Below are 13,680 nucleotides of genomic sequence, written 5' to 3' on the forward strand. Positions count from 1 at the left end.
TCTATAGGGGAAGGAAGGAGGGGTAGGGGTCGTCCTTGAAAGGGTTGGAAAGAGGGGATAAAGGAGGTTTTGTGGGCAAGGGGCTTGGACTTCCAGCAAGCGTGCATGAGCGCGTTAGATAGGAGTGAATGGAGACGAATGATACTTGGGACCTGACGATCTGTTGGAGTGTGAGCAGGGTAATATTTAGTGAAGGGATTCAGGGAAACCGGTTATTTTCATATAGTCGGACTTGAGTCCTGGAAATGGGAAGTACAATGCCTGCACTTTAAAGGAGGGGTTTGGGATATTGGCAGTTTGGAGGGATATGTTGTGTATCTTTATACATATATGCTTCTAAACTGTTGTATTCTGAGCACCTCTGCAAAAGCAGTGATAATGTGTGAGTGTGGTGAAAGTGTTGAATGATGATGAAAGTATTTTCTTTTTTGGGATTTTCTTTCTTTTTTGGGCCACCCTGCCTCGGTGGGAGACGGCAGACTTGTTGAAAAAAAAAAAAAATATGATAGAGTGGATAGGGGAGCAATGTGGCAGATGTTACAAGTACAGGAAGGCCCCGCTTTATGGCGTTTCACTTTACGGCGTTCCGCTAATACGGTCATTTCAAGTTATGACCAAAACTCGCTATACGGCTCCCCCCACCTGACTTTCTAATACGGTCACCACACCCCACCTTGTTTGTTTACATTCTTCGTGAGCTCAGTAAGCACTAAGTCTCTCCATTTTGTCTGGAAACTCCAAAATTTTAAATGTTTTTAAAAGTTATTTCATATTTTATATACACTCTGATAATTATACTTATGTATACCTGTACTTAAATAAACTTACATACTGTGCTGGCATGCAGGTACACATTAAAATCAGTAAGAGTGTCTTATGTCTCCAGACGTCATATTAGTAATGATAATAATAATCATCAAGTCTCATTTAAATGTCGTATATTATGTTAAATACACATTTTCATTAATCCATCTATGATATTTTTTTCAAAATTATATAATAAACACGATACATAACATAAAAAGATGATAAATACACCCCACAATAGAATAAATAAACATAAATATGAGATGTGGTAGCAGACGACTTGCATAAGTGACGCAATATTAGAAATGCTAATAATAATAATAATAATCACCGAGTCTCATTAAATGTTGTATATTACTTTAATATACACATTTTCATTAATCCATCCATGATATTTTTTTCAAAATTATATAATAAACACGATGCATAACATAAAAAGATGATAAATACACCCTACAATAGAATAAATAAACATAAATATGAGATGTGGTAGCCAGATAACTTGTACAAGTGATGCCAAGAATAACCTTTTCTCTAATCTAACATAAGAGAAAATGTGTTACTGGGGGTAACTGTAGAAAATTATTCCTTTCGTATGTATGTAAGTTTATTCAGGTATACACAAATACAGTTACATAGATTATCATACATAACAACATATGTGTAGAGAACCTAGGATAACCCAAAAAAGTCAGAGTGACTTATTTCCATTGCCTTCACTCAGAGCATCATTTCTTCTCAAAATGATGTTACATGAGAATGGGAGTGTTCTTCTTTATTTATTCTACCGTATCAATGTAGAGACAACCTGTACACAATGTAACTTGTACACAAACCAGACGTGTACACTGTTTGTTTACAAAACTTACCTTCGCCTGGTTTGTTTACATAACTCTGCGCCTGTCCTCTCATGCACTCATTCTTTCTCTCTCATTTATTCGTTTTATCTCATTTACTTACTCCTGACCCTACATTAAGACTACAAATATTTTAAGGTAAGTAATGAGTGAACTGTATATACATTTTATTGCTCTGGGATGCTTAAATGTAATAGAATATTATGTGTAGGTGGGTTGGCCTGGTATGGTAGCCCGGCTGACTACCATACATACCACACTTGATTTTTTACAATACTACTCATCTCACCCTTTATTTTAAGGTAAGTAATGAGTGAACTGTGGCCCGGTGGCCTGGTGGCTAAAGCTCCCGCTTCACACACGGAGGGCCCGGGTTCGATTCCCGGCGGGTGGAAACATTTCGACACGTTTCCTTACACCTGTTGTCCTGTTCACCTAGCAGCAAATAGGTACCTGGGTGTTAGTCGACTGGTGTGGGTCGCATCCTGGGGGACAAGATTAAGGACCCCAATGGAAATAAGTTAGACAGTCCTCGATGACGCACTGACTTTCTTGGGTTATCCTGGGTGGCTAACCCTCCGGGGTTAAAAATCCGAACGAAATCTTATCTTATCTTATCTTATATACATTTTATCGCTCTGGGATGCTTAAATATCATAGAATTGTATGTGTGGGTGGGGTGGCCTGGTATGGTAGCCTGGCTGACTACCATACATTCCACACTTGATTTCTTACAATAAATACTACTTGTCTCACCCTAGATTAAGACTATAAATATTTTAAGGTAAGTAATGAGTGCACTATGTGTGTATTGTACTTTTTTATTGTTTTTTGATGCCTGGTTCTATTGCTAACTTAATATATGTTAGTGTAAACTTGTTATCTAGTGTTTGTATGCATTTGTAAGTGGAAAAAAAGGGTGTTCCACTTAACGGCGGTAGCCTGGAACCTAACCAGTCGTATAAGTGGGGCCTTCCAGTATATGGAATAGGTGGTAAGTTACTAAATGCTGTAAAAAGTTTTTATGAGGATAGTGAGGCTCAGGTTAGGGTGTGTAGAAGAGAGGGAGACTACTTCCCTGTAAAAGCAGGTCTTAGACAGGGATGTGTAATGTCACCATGGTTGTTTAATATATTTATAGACAAGGTTGTAAAAGAAGTAAATGTTAGGGTGTTTGGGAGAGGGGTGGAATTAAATTATGGTGAATCAAATACAAAATGGGAATTGACACAGTTACTTTCTGCTGATGATACTGTGCTTATGAGAGATTCTCAACAAAAATTGCAAAAGTTAGTAGACGAGTTCAGGAGTGTGTGTAAATGTAGAAAGTTGAAAGTGAACATAGAAAAGAGTAAGGTGATGAGGGTACCAAATGATTTAAAGAAAAATTGGATATCAAATTGGGGAGGAGGAGTATGGAAGAAGTGAATGTTTTCAGATATTTGGGAGTTGATGTGTCAGAAGATGGATTTATGAAGGATGAGGTTAATCATAGAATTGATGAGGGAAAAAAAGGTGAATGGTGCATTGAGGTATATGTGGAGACAAAATATGTTATCTATGGAGGCAAAGAAGGGAATATATGAAAGTATAGTAGTACCAACACTCTTATATGGGTGTGAAGCTTGGGTTGTAAATGCTGCAGCAAGGAGACGGTTGGAGGCAGTGGAGATGTCCTGTCTAAGGGCAATGTGTGGTGTGAATATTATGCAGAAAATTCAGAGTGTGGAAATTAGGAGAAGGTGTGGAGTTAATAAAAGTATTAGTCAGTGGGCTGAAGAGGGGTTGTTGAGGTGGTTTGGTCATTTAGAGAGATTGGATCAAAGTAGAATGACATGCAGAGCGTATAAATCTGTAGGGGAAGGAAGGCGGGGTAGGGGTCGTCCTCGAAAACGTTGGAAGAAGGGGGTAAAGGAGATTTTGTGGGTGAGGGGCTTGGACTTCCAGCAAGCATGTGTGAGCATGTTAGATAGGAGTGAATGGAGACAAATGGTATTTGGGACCTGACAATCTGTTGGAGTATGAGCAGGGTAATATTTAGTGAAGGGATTCAGGGAAACTGGTTATTTTATATAACCGGACTTGAGTCCTGGAAATGGGAAGTACAATGCCTGCACTCTGAACGAGGGGTTTGGGATATTGGCAGTTTGGAGAGCTATATTGTGTATTTTTATACGCATATACTTCTAAGCTGTTGTATTCTGGGCACCTCTGCAAAAACAGTGATTATGTGTGAGTGAGGTGAAAGTGTTGAATGATGATGAAAATATTTTCTTTTTGGGGATTTTCTTCCTCTTTGGGTCACCCTGCCTCGGTGGGAGACAGCCGACTTGTTGAAAAAAAAAAATATACATATATATAGTTTTTTAACCTATAAGAAAATTTTAATTTTGGTGGGGAAAATTTTTGAATCCTGTGGACAAATTTCATATTGAGGGGTCTGGACCCTCAAAGGGTTAAAGAAGTTTCAAGTCCATGCAAAAATATTTTACCTACACTCAAAAAATATTATATCCATTCCTATGTAAGAGAAATGATATGAAAATATTAGTAATACTATCTTCAAAACTGAAGCTTTGCTGTTTACCTGATATTGTATTGTTATGTCTGGCAAGCCAACTCTTGCAAGTGGCATACTGAGTGCTGTTTCATTGTTGTGGTGTGAAGTGCATCCTCTATCAGCATCTACCATCACTGTTTTGGCACAAGACCCTGTCATCTCCTCAATAACCAGCATGCCATCACTCCTGTCATCTGATCCTACTGCACGCTCATTTTCCTCAATGATATCTTTGCCTGTTCTTGTATCCTGCAAATCTTGGGGTGTGACAGAGACAGAGAAGAACTGTGCCAAGTCTGGGTAAAGACGTGCAATGCAGTACTGAAGGTGCAGAGTTAGGCTGATGCTGTCAACACCATCACCGCTCTCAAGCTGAAAAACAATAACTTCACTGCATTATAGAACCATAAACAGAAGAATGGATGGGCACTTGAACCATGGTGTGTTATGGGTTAGCTGGTGTGTTCTCGAAAGTGAATGTGGAACGGAACTCAGTTGTTAAGTGAGGAGTGCCTGTACGCTTGTTGAAGGCTTACCTTGGCAAACAGGTGCGAATAGAATTCATGCATGATATCACCGGCTTCCATGAGTAAAACAGAACGAACTGCCTGACAGTGGCGATCCAACCGATTCTTTTCAATCAACACAGAAATCAGTCTGGCACTCAAGATATCTTGTTGCTTCTTCACCAGAGGACAAAGTGCTGACGTTAATAGTGACACCACTGATATTGCTCGTGGAACATCACTAATTTCTTCAATTAAACTGTGGACAAACAATTATATTACAGAATGATCTCAACTATTGTTAGAAAGAATATATTCACTAATTTCTGGAGTAAAATGGTGCATATGGGGTCTTCTGTAAATCCTTTAGTTGCCACCCTTCAATATACCACTTAACAGTTTAAAATTCTGTTGACTATGAAGAAATAAATCAACACATCCATATTACTTTAACAATAAGTAAATACATGATTAACTATATACAACAAGGAATAACAAACAATAACTACCTGACTCACGAAATCGTAATGACACGATTGCAAACAAACCATACCACGGGCGGGATTGAACCCGACGGTCTGGAGTTTTGAGACTCTCTGACCGCGGGTTCAATCCTGCCCGTGGTATAAGTAAGTAAGTAAGTAAGTTTATTCAGGTATACACAAATACAGTTACATAGAATTATCATACATAGCAGCATATGTGTAGAGAACCTAGGATAACCCAAAAAAGTCAGAAAGAGTGACTTATTTCCATTCGGTCCTTTTACCTTATTATTATAATATAAAGGTTATAATATTTTCTTATTATTCTACAATGAAGATAACATCTTATTTTTTTTGTTTTCAACAAGTCGGCCGTCTCTCACCGAGGCAGGGTGACCCAAAAAAGAAAGAAAATCCCCAAAAAGAAAATACTTTCATCATCATTCAACACTTTCACCACACTCACACATTATCACTGCTTTTGCAGAGGTGCTCAGAATACAACAGCTTAGAAGCATATACATATAAAGATACACAACATATCCCTCCAAACTGCCAATATCCCAAACCCCTCCTTTAAAGTGCAGGCATTGTACTTCCCATTCCCAGGACTCAAGTCCGACTATATGAAAATAACCGGTTTCCCTGAATCCCTTCACTAAATATTACCCTGCTCACACTCCAACAGATCGTCAGGTCCCAAGTATCATTCGCCTCCATTCACTCCTATCTAACACGCTCATGCACGCTTGCTGGAAGTCCAAGCCCCTAGCCCACAAAACCTCCTTTACCCCCTCTTTCCAACCCTTTCGAGGATGATTCCTACCACTCCTTCCTTCCCCTATAGATTTATATGCTTTCCATGTCATTCTACTTTGATCCATTCTCTCTAAATGACCAAACCACCTCAACAACCCCTCTTCTGCCCTCTGACTAATGCTTTTATTAACTCCACACCTTCTCCTAATTTCCACACTCCGAATTTTCTGCATAATATTTACACCACACATTGCCCTTAGACAGGACATCTCCACTGCCTCCAACCGTCTCCTCGCTGCTGCATTTACCACCCAAGCTTCACATCCATATAAGAGTGTTGGTACTACTATACTTTCATACATTCCCTTCTTTGCCTCCATAGATAACGTTTTTTGACTCCACATATACCTCAACGCACCACTCACCTTTTTTCCCTCATCAATTCTATGATTAACCTCATCCTTCATAAATCCATCCGCCGACATGTCAACTCCCAAGTATCTGAAAACATTCACTTCTTCCATACTCTTCCTCCCCAATTTGATATCCAATTTTTCGTTATCTAAATAATTTGATACCCTCATCACCTTACTCTTTTCTATGCTCACTTTCAACTTTCTACCTTTACACACATTCTCAAACTCATCCACTAACCTTTGCAATTTTTCTTTAGAATCTCCCATAAGCACAGTATCATCAGCAAAAAGTAACTGTGTCAATTCCCATTTTGAATTTGATTCCCCATAATTTAATCCCACCCCTCTCCCGAACACCCTAGCATTTACTTCTTTTACAACCCCATCTATAAATATATTAAACAACCATGGTGACATTACACATCCCTGTCTAAGACCTACTTTTACCGGGAAGTATTCTCCCTCTCTTCTACACACCCTAACCTGAGCCTCACTATCCTCATAAAAGCTCTTTACAGCATTTAGTAACTTACCACCTATTCCACATACTTGCAACATCTGCCACATTGCTCCTCTATCCACTCTATCATATGCCTTTTCTAAATCCATAAATGCAATAAAAACTTCCCTACCTTTATCTAAATACTGTTCACATATATGCTTCAATGTAAACACTTGATCTACACATCCCCTACCCACTCTGAAGCCTCCCTGCTCATCCACAATCCTACACTCTGTCTTACCTCTAATTCTTTCAATTATAACCCTACCGTATACTTTTCCTGGTATACTCAGTAAACTTATTCCTCTATAATTTTTACAATCTCTTTTGTCCCCTTTATATAAAGGGACTATACATGCTCTCTGCCAATCCCTAGGTACCTTCCCCTCTGTCATACAATTATTAAACATAAGTACCAACCACTCCAACACTATATCCCCCCCTGCTTTTAACATTTCTGTCATGATCCCGTCAGTTCCAGCTGCTTTACCCCCTTTCATTCTACGTAATGCCTCACGTACCTCCACCACACTTACATTCTGCTCTTCTTCACTCCTAAAAGATGGTATACCTCCCTGGCCAGTGCATGAAATTACCGCCTCCCTTTCTTCCTTAGCATTTAAAAGTTCCTGAAAATATTCTCGCCATCTACCTAATACCTCCCTCTCCCCATCTACTAACTCCCCTACTCTGTTTTTAACTGACAAATCCATACTTTCCCTAGGCTTTCTTAACTTGTTTAACTCACTCCAAAATTTTTTCTTATTTTCATTAAAATTTCTTGACAGTGCCTCTCCCACTCTTTCATCTGCTCTCCTTTTGCACTCTCTCACCACTCTCTTCACCTTTCTTTTACTCTCCATATACTCTGCTCTTCTTATAACACTTCTGCTTTGTAAAAACCTCTCGTAAGCTACCTTTTTCTCTTTTATCACACCCTTTACTTCATCATTCCACCAATCACTCCTCTTTCCTCCTGCCCCCACCCTCCTATAACCACAAACTTCTGCCCCACATTCTAATACTGCATTTTTAAAACTATTCCAACCCTCTTCAACCCCCCCACTACTCATCTTTGCACTAGCCCACCTTTCTGCCAATAGTCGCTTATATCTCGCCCGAACTTCCTCCTCCCTTAGTTTATACACTTTCGCCTCCCTCTTACTTGTTGTTGCCACCTTCCTCTTTTCCCATCTACCTCTTACTCTAACTGTAGCTACAACTAAATAATGATCCGATATATCAGTTGCCCCTCTATAAACATGTACATCCTGGAGCCTACCCATCAACTTTTTATCCACCAATACATAATCTAACAAACTACTTTCATTACGTGCTACATCATACCTTGTATATTTATTTATCCTCTTTTTCATAAAATATGTATTACTTATTACCAAATTTCTTTCTACACATAGCTCAATTAAAGGCTCCCCATTTACATTTACCCCTGGCACCCCAAATTTACCTACTACTCCCTCTATAACATTTTTACCCACTTTAGCATTGAAATCCCCAACCACCATTACTCTCACACTTGATTCAAAACTCCCCACGCATTCACTCAACATTTCCCAGAATCTCTCTCTCTCCTCTACACTTCTCTCTTCTCCAGGTGCATACACGCTTACTATAACCCACTTTTCACATCCAATCTTTATTTTACTCCACATAATCCTTGAATTTATACATTTGTAGTCCCTCTTTTCCTGCCATAGCTTATCCTTCAACATTATTGCTACTCCTTCTTTAGCTCTAACTCTATTTGAAACCCCTGACCTAATCCCATTTATTCCTCTCCATTGAAACTCTCCCACCCCCTTCAGCTTTGTTTCACTTAAAGCCAGGACATCCAGTTTCTTCTTATTCATAACATCCACAATCATCTCTTTCTTATCATTTGCACAACATCCACGCACATTCAGACTTCCCACTTTGACAATTTTCTTCTTATTCTTTTTAGTAATCTTTACAGGAAAAGGGGTTACTAGCCCATTGTTCTCGGCATTTTAGTTGACTTTTACAACACGCATGGTTTACGGAGGAAAGATTCTTATTCCTCTTCCCCATGGATATAAAAGGAAAAGTAATAAGACCAAGAACTATTAAGATAAAATCAAAGAAAACTCAGATGAGTGTGTATAAATAAACGTGTACATGTATGTGTAGTGTGACCTAAGTGTAAGTAGAAGTAGCAAGACATGCCTGTAATCTTGCATATTTATGAGACAGACAAAAGACACCAGCAATCCTACCATCATGTAAAACAATTACAGGCTTTCGTTTTACACTCACTTGGTAGGACGGTAGTACCTCCCTGGGTGGTTGCTGTCTACCAACCTACTACCTTCAAACATCTTATTATCATACTAAAAAGACTATCTACTACACGAGGGTCATTAAGATTATCTACAATACGAGGGTCATTACTAGGAATAAGGTAAAATTTACACGTATGTTAGATAAAAAATAGAAAATCATTCCCCTCCGTTTCTGCAGCTACATTCATCAGACACCTTTTGGCACTCTTCTTGAACTGGTTCATGCTATGACTGGCTTTGATACCTGCCTGGTAATAGAATCCACAGTTGCAGGTGTAGCAAAATGGTGAGACTCTTGGTAAGTGTCAGTGAAAGCAGCTATAAGGAGGGGGTCTTCTTGTTTGCAGCCCAGTGTAAGGTGGCTGTTGCCCTCAGTGAGAACACTATCTGCATCCTCCTCATTGTTACTAGCGTGTACCTCCTCTTCAATATCACCACTGCTGGTTGCACGCACAGTCTTTTTAACAAACTTTATGACTACCTCTTCCAGTGACTGTTCTGGTGGGAAAAAATTAAACTGCATTACTGACCAGTTGCACTCTTTACCTAAAGATAGAATACTGACATGTTTAAGTTGCAAAAATGCTGTACTTGTTTTAAAATTTAATAATAGCTACCATTAAACTATCTCTGATGCATAACAATGTATAAAACATCCAATAACCATAACTAACAGAAGACCACTGAGATGATGTACATACAACCTATTTCCACTTTAACCCTTAAACTGTCAGTGATGCAAAGTCATGTCATTCTTCAAATCTGGTGGTAAAAGCACAAGCAGTCTTCACAGCAAACAATGGGTATGCACAGTAGGTGTGCTGTACTGAAAAAATCCCAGCCTGCCAAGCAGTGTGGAAACCACATGTTGCTCTTGTTTACCATGAAACACTGGTGAACAATTTGAAGCACCACTGTGGTTGTTGCAGTGTTTCAAAGGCTTAATACACTACAACAACCCTAAGAACATGACCCATGCCTATAAATAGTGTATAGTTAAGAAAACATGGCAAACAATAAGTGACATCTGAGCTCCTCTCTACAAAGATAGTGATTATGTGTGAATACAGTGGACCCCCGGTTAACGATTTTAATCCGTGCAAGAGGGGTAATTGTTATGCGAAATAATCGCTATGTGAATGAATTTTCCCCATAAGAAATAATGGAAATCAAATTAATCCGTGCAAGACACCCAAAAGTATGAAAAAAAAAATTTTACCACATGAAATATACATTTTCCCACACACAAAGAGAAGGATACATGCACAATAGTAGAGTAGTACATGCACAGTACTAGTCTACTAAATGAAGAATAAATGACACTTACCTTTATTGAAGATGCAGCAATGACTGATGAGACACTGTGTCCTGGGAGTGCCTTTTTCTCCTGAGTACTGTAGGTCCTGTTTGGCATTTTCTTCCAGAACAGGCCTTATCACACTGTGTATGCCACTACGATTCTTAAATCTCTCAAACCAACCTTTGCTGGCTTTAAATTCACCAATATGAGCACTAGTTCCAGGCATTTTTCCCTGTTCACCTGGGTGTTAGTCGACTTGTGTGGGTTGCATCCTGGGAGACAAGATTAAGGACCCCAATGGAAATAAGTTAGACAGTCTTCGATGACACTGACTTTTTTGGGTTATCCTGGGTGGCAAATCCTCTGGGGTTAATTGTTTCTTGGTATTCTCAATAAGCCACACCAACAACGGTGCTACAGCAGCAGCAGCAGCTGACAGTGCAGCAGCAGCAGCAGCTGACAGTGCAGCAGCAGCAGCAGCTGTACCACCAATAGTAGCGATGGTTGATTGGGGTTTATTATACAACCTGGCCAGCTCGGAGACATGCACTCCACTTTCATACTTATCAATGATCTTTTTCTTCATCTCTATTGTAATTCTCACCCTTATTGCTGTAGGGTTGGCACTAGAAGCTTTCTTGGGGCCCATGGTCACTTATTTTCCAGAAAAAGCACCGAAAACACTGTAATAATACGAAATATTCCGATTGAATGCTTGGATGTTACCGCGGAGGCTGGCTGGTAAACAATGCCACCGGCGGAACATGTGAGCACGTCTCGGACGAAAATCGGTAAGCGGGTTTTTAAGCGGTATGTGAGGCAAAATTTTTGCAATTAAAGTAAGCGGTATGCGAAATAATCGCTATGTGATGCCATCGTTATGCGGGGGTCCACTGTAATGCCAAAAGTGTTAAATGATGCTGAAAGTGCTGCTTTCCTGTTTTGGGTCACACTGCCTCGGTGGGAGACGGCTGATGTGTCAAAAGAAGAAAAAAAAAAGAATAAGCAACTTTGCGGTGGATTTTCATATGGTTTTTATAGTTCTATTCTCGGTTTCTTGATCTCATTCAATAGAATAGAAACTATATAACAGAAGCAGTGATGATTTTGATTGGTTTCAGTAATGAAAGTAGTTTGAAATTGAGCTCAAAGTAGCAGAAATGTTCAATTTTTGCTGATTTTCCAAAGTACACAAATAACATCACTTGTCCAATACGTGTCCAACTGGCCAGTCTAATACGCATTTAGGAATGCACTTACATTATTTATACAATTACAGTATTGCAAAAATGCAGTAGTGTCCCTAACAGTAATTTATTTTTTTTTATTAACACATCGGCCGATTCCAACGAAGGCAGGGTGGCCCGAAAAAGAAAAACTTTCATCATTCACTCCATCACTCTCTTGCCAGAGGCATGCTTACACTACAGTTATAAACCTGCAACATTAACACCCCTCCTTCAGAGTGCAGACACTGTACTTCCCAGCTCCAGGACTCAAGTCCAGCCTGCAGGATTCCCTGAATCCCTTCATAAATGTTACTTTACTCACACTCCCACAGCATGTCAAGTATTAACCCTTTCAGGGTTTCGGACGTAGTACTAGTACAGCTTACGTGCCAGGGTTTTTGATGTACTAGTACTCATAAATTCTAGCACCTTCAAATCTCGTGAGAAAAGGCTGGTAGGCCTAGATGTGAGAGAATGGATGGGTGTGGTCGGTGTGTGCGGTAGAAAAAAAATCTGGGACCCAGTGGCGAATTGTGGGAACGCCATTTTAGTAGACCTTGTTCACCATGCCTCGCGGTAAGAAGCTCCTCACTCCTCAGTGAATTGGGGCACTTTTGTTCCCCAGTGACAGTTCTAATACAGATGGAAGTGCCAGTGAGGATGAGTTTCGAGGTTCTGGTGAGGTTGTGACCAAAACTAATGACCATAATATTGGTAATAGTGAGGAAAACCCAGACGACCCTCAGCCTTCCACCTCTGCTGCTGGGCCGTCTTGTTCACGTTCAGTTGTACTAGAATCAAAGAGGAAACTCCTATTTTCCCAAATCCCAGACTCAGATGTGAGCATTGGTGATGATAGTGATAGTGAATACGAGTTACAAGCTCTTGAAACCAGTTCCAGTAGTGATAGTGAAGTGGAATATTCTCCAGTGAAGCGTCAGTATATACGACAATACAGTGAACCCCCGGTATTCGATATTAATCCGTTCCTGAGAGCTCATCGAATACTGATAATATCGAAAATCGAATCAATTTTCCTCATAAGAAATAATGGAAATCAAATTAATCCGTGCATGACACCCAAAAGTATGAAAAAAAAATTTTTACTACATGAAATATTAAGTTTAATGCAATAGAATAATTACAATAACAATAAAATAATTGACACTTACCTTTAATGAAGATCTGGTGATGATTGACGGGATGGGAGGAGGGGAGAGGTGTTAGTGTTTCGAAGGGGAATCCCCTTCCATTAGGACTTGAGGTAGCAAGTCCTTTTCCGGGGTTACCTCCCTTCTTCTTTTAATGCCACTAGGACCAGCTTGAGAGTCACTGGACTTCTGTCACACAACATAACTGGCAGCCTCACCATGCCTAATCACACTATGTATGCCACTACGATTCTTAAATCTTTCAAACCAACCTTTGCTGGCCTTAAATTCACTCACATCACCACTAGTTGCAGGCAATTTCTTTACCAAATCGTCATGCAACTGCCTAGCCTTTTCACAAATGATCGCTTGAGAGATGCTATCTCCTGCTATCTGTTTTTCATTTATCCACACCAGTAACAATCTCTCAACATTTTCTAACACTTGCGGTCACTGTTTCGTAATCACAGTTGCACCTTTTGCAAGAACAGCTTCCTTGATTGCCGTTTTCCTGGTCACTATAGTAGAGATGGTTGATTGGGGTTTATTATACAACCTGACCAGCTCCGACACATGCACTCCACTTTCGTACTTTGCAATTATCTCTTTCTTCATTTCATAAGTCATTAGCGACTTTTTTCTCGAAGGGTGGCACTAGAAGATTTCTTGGAGCCCATGGTGACTTATTTTGCAGAAACAAGCACCAAACACAGTGATATAATGGATAATATGGAATGTACCGAATGTATCCTTAGATGCGCGTACACTGGCTGGCTTGTAAACACTA

At 39.7% G+C, this 13,680-nt stretch overlaps 1 protein-coding gene across 4 annotated transcripts in view; it reads right to left on the reverse strand.

The window, feature by feature from the left end:
- Positions 1-13,680, reverse strand: part of Grip128 (gamma-tubulin complex component 5) — a 203,977-nt gene that overhangs the window by 63,362 nt on the left and 126,935 nt on the right. For all 4 annotated transcript variants that reach the window (XM_070081180.1, XM_070081159.1, XM_070081166.1 and 1 more), the window contains 3 exons: positions 9,462-9,711; positions 4,761-4,989; positions 4,252-4,596 (listed from right to left, as the gene is read on the reverse strand). In XM_070081180.1, the coding sequence (XP_069937281.1) occupies positions 4,252-4,596; positions 4,761-4,989; positions 9,462-9,711 (824 nt within the window). The remainder of the gene's footprint in view (positions 1-4,251; positions 4,597-4,760; positions 4,990-9,461; positions 9,712-13,680) is intronic.

The sequence above is a fragment of the Cherax quadricarinatus genome, chromosome 6, assembly GCF_038502225.1.
Source record: "Cherax quadricarinatus isolate ZL_2023a chromosome 6, ASM3850222v1, whole genome shotgun sequence".
Classification (NCBI taxonomy): Eukaryota; Metazoa; Arthropoda; class Malacostraca; order Decapoda; family Parastacidae; genus Cherax; species Cherax quadricarinatus.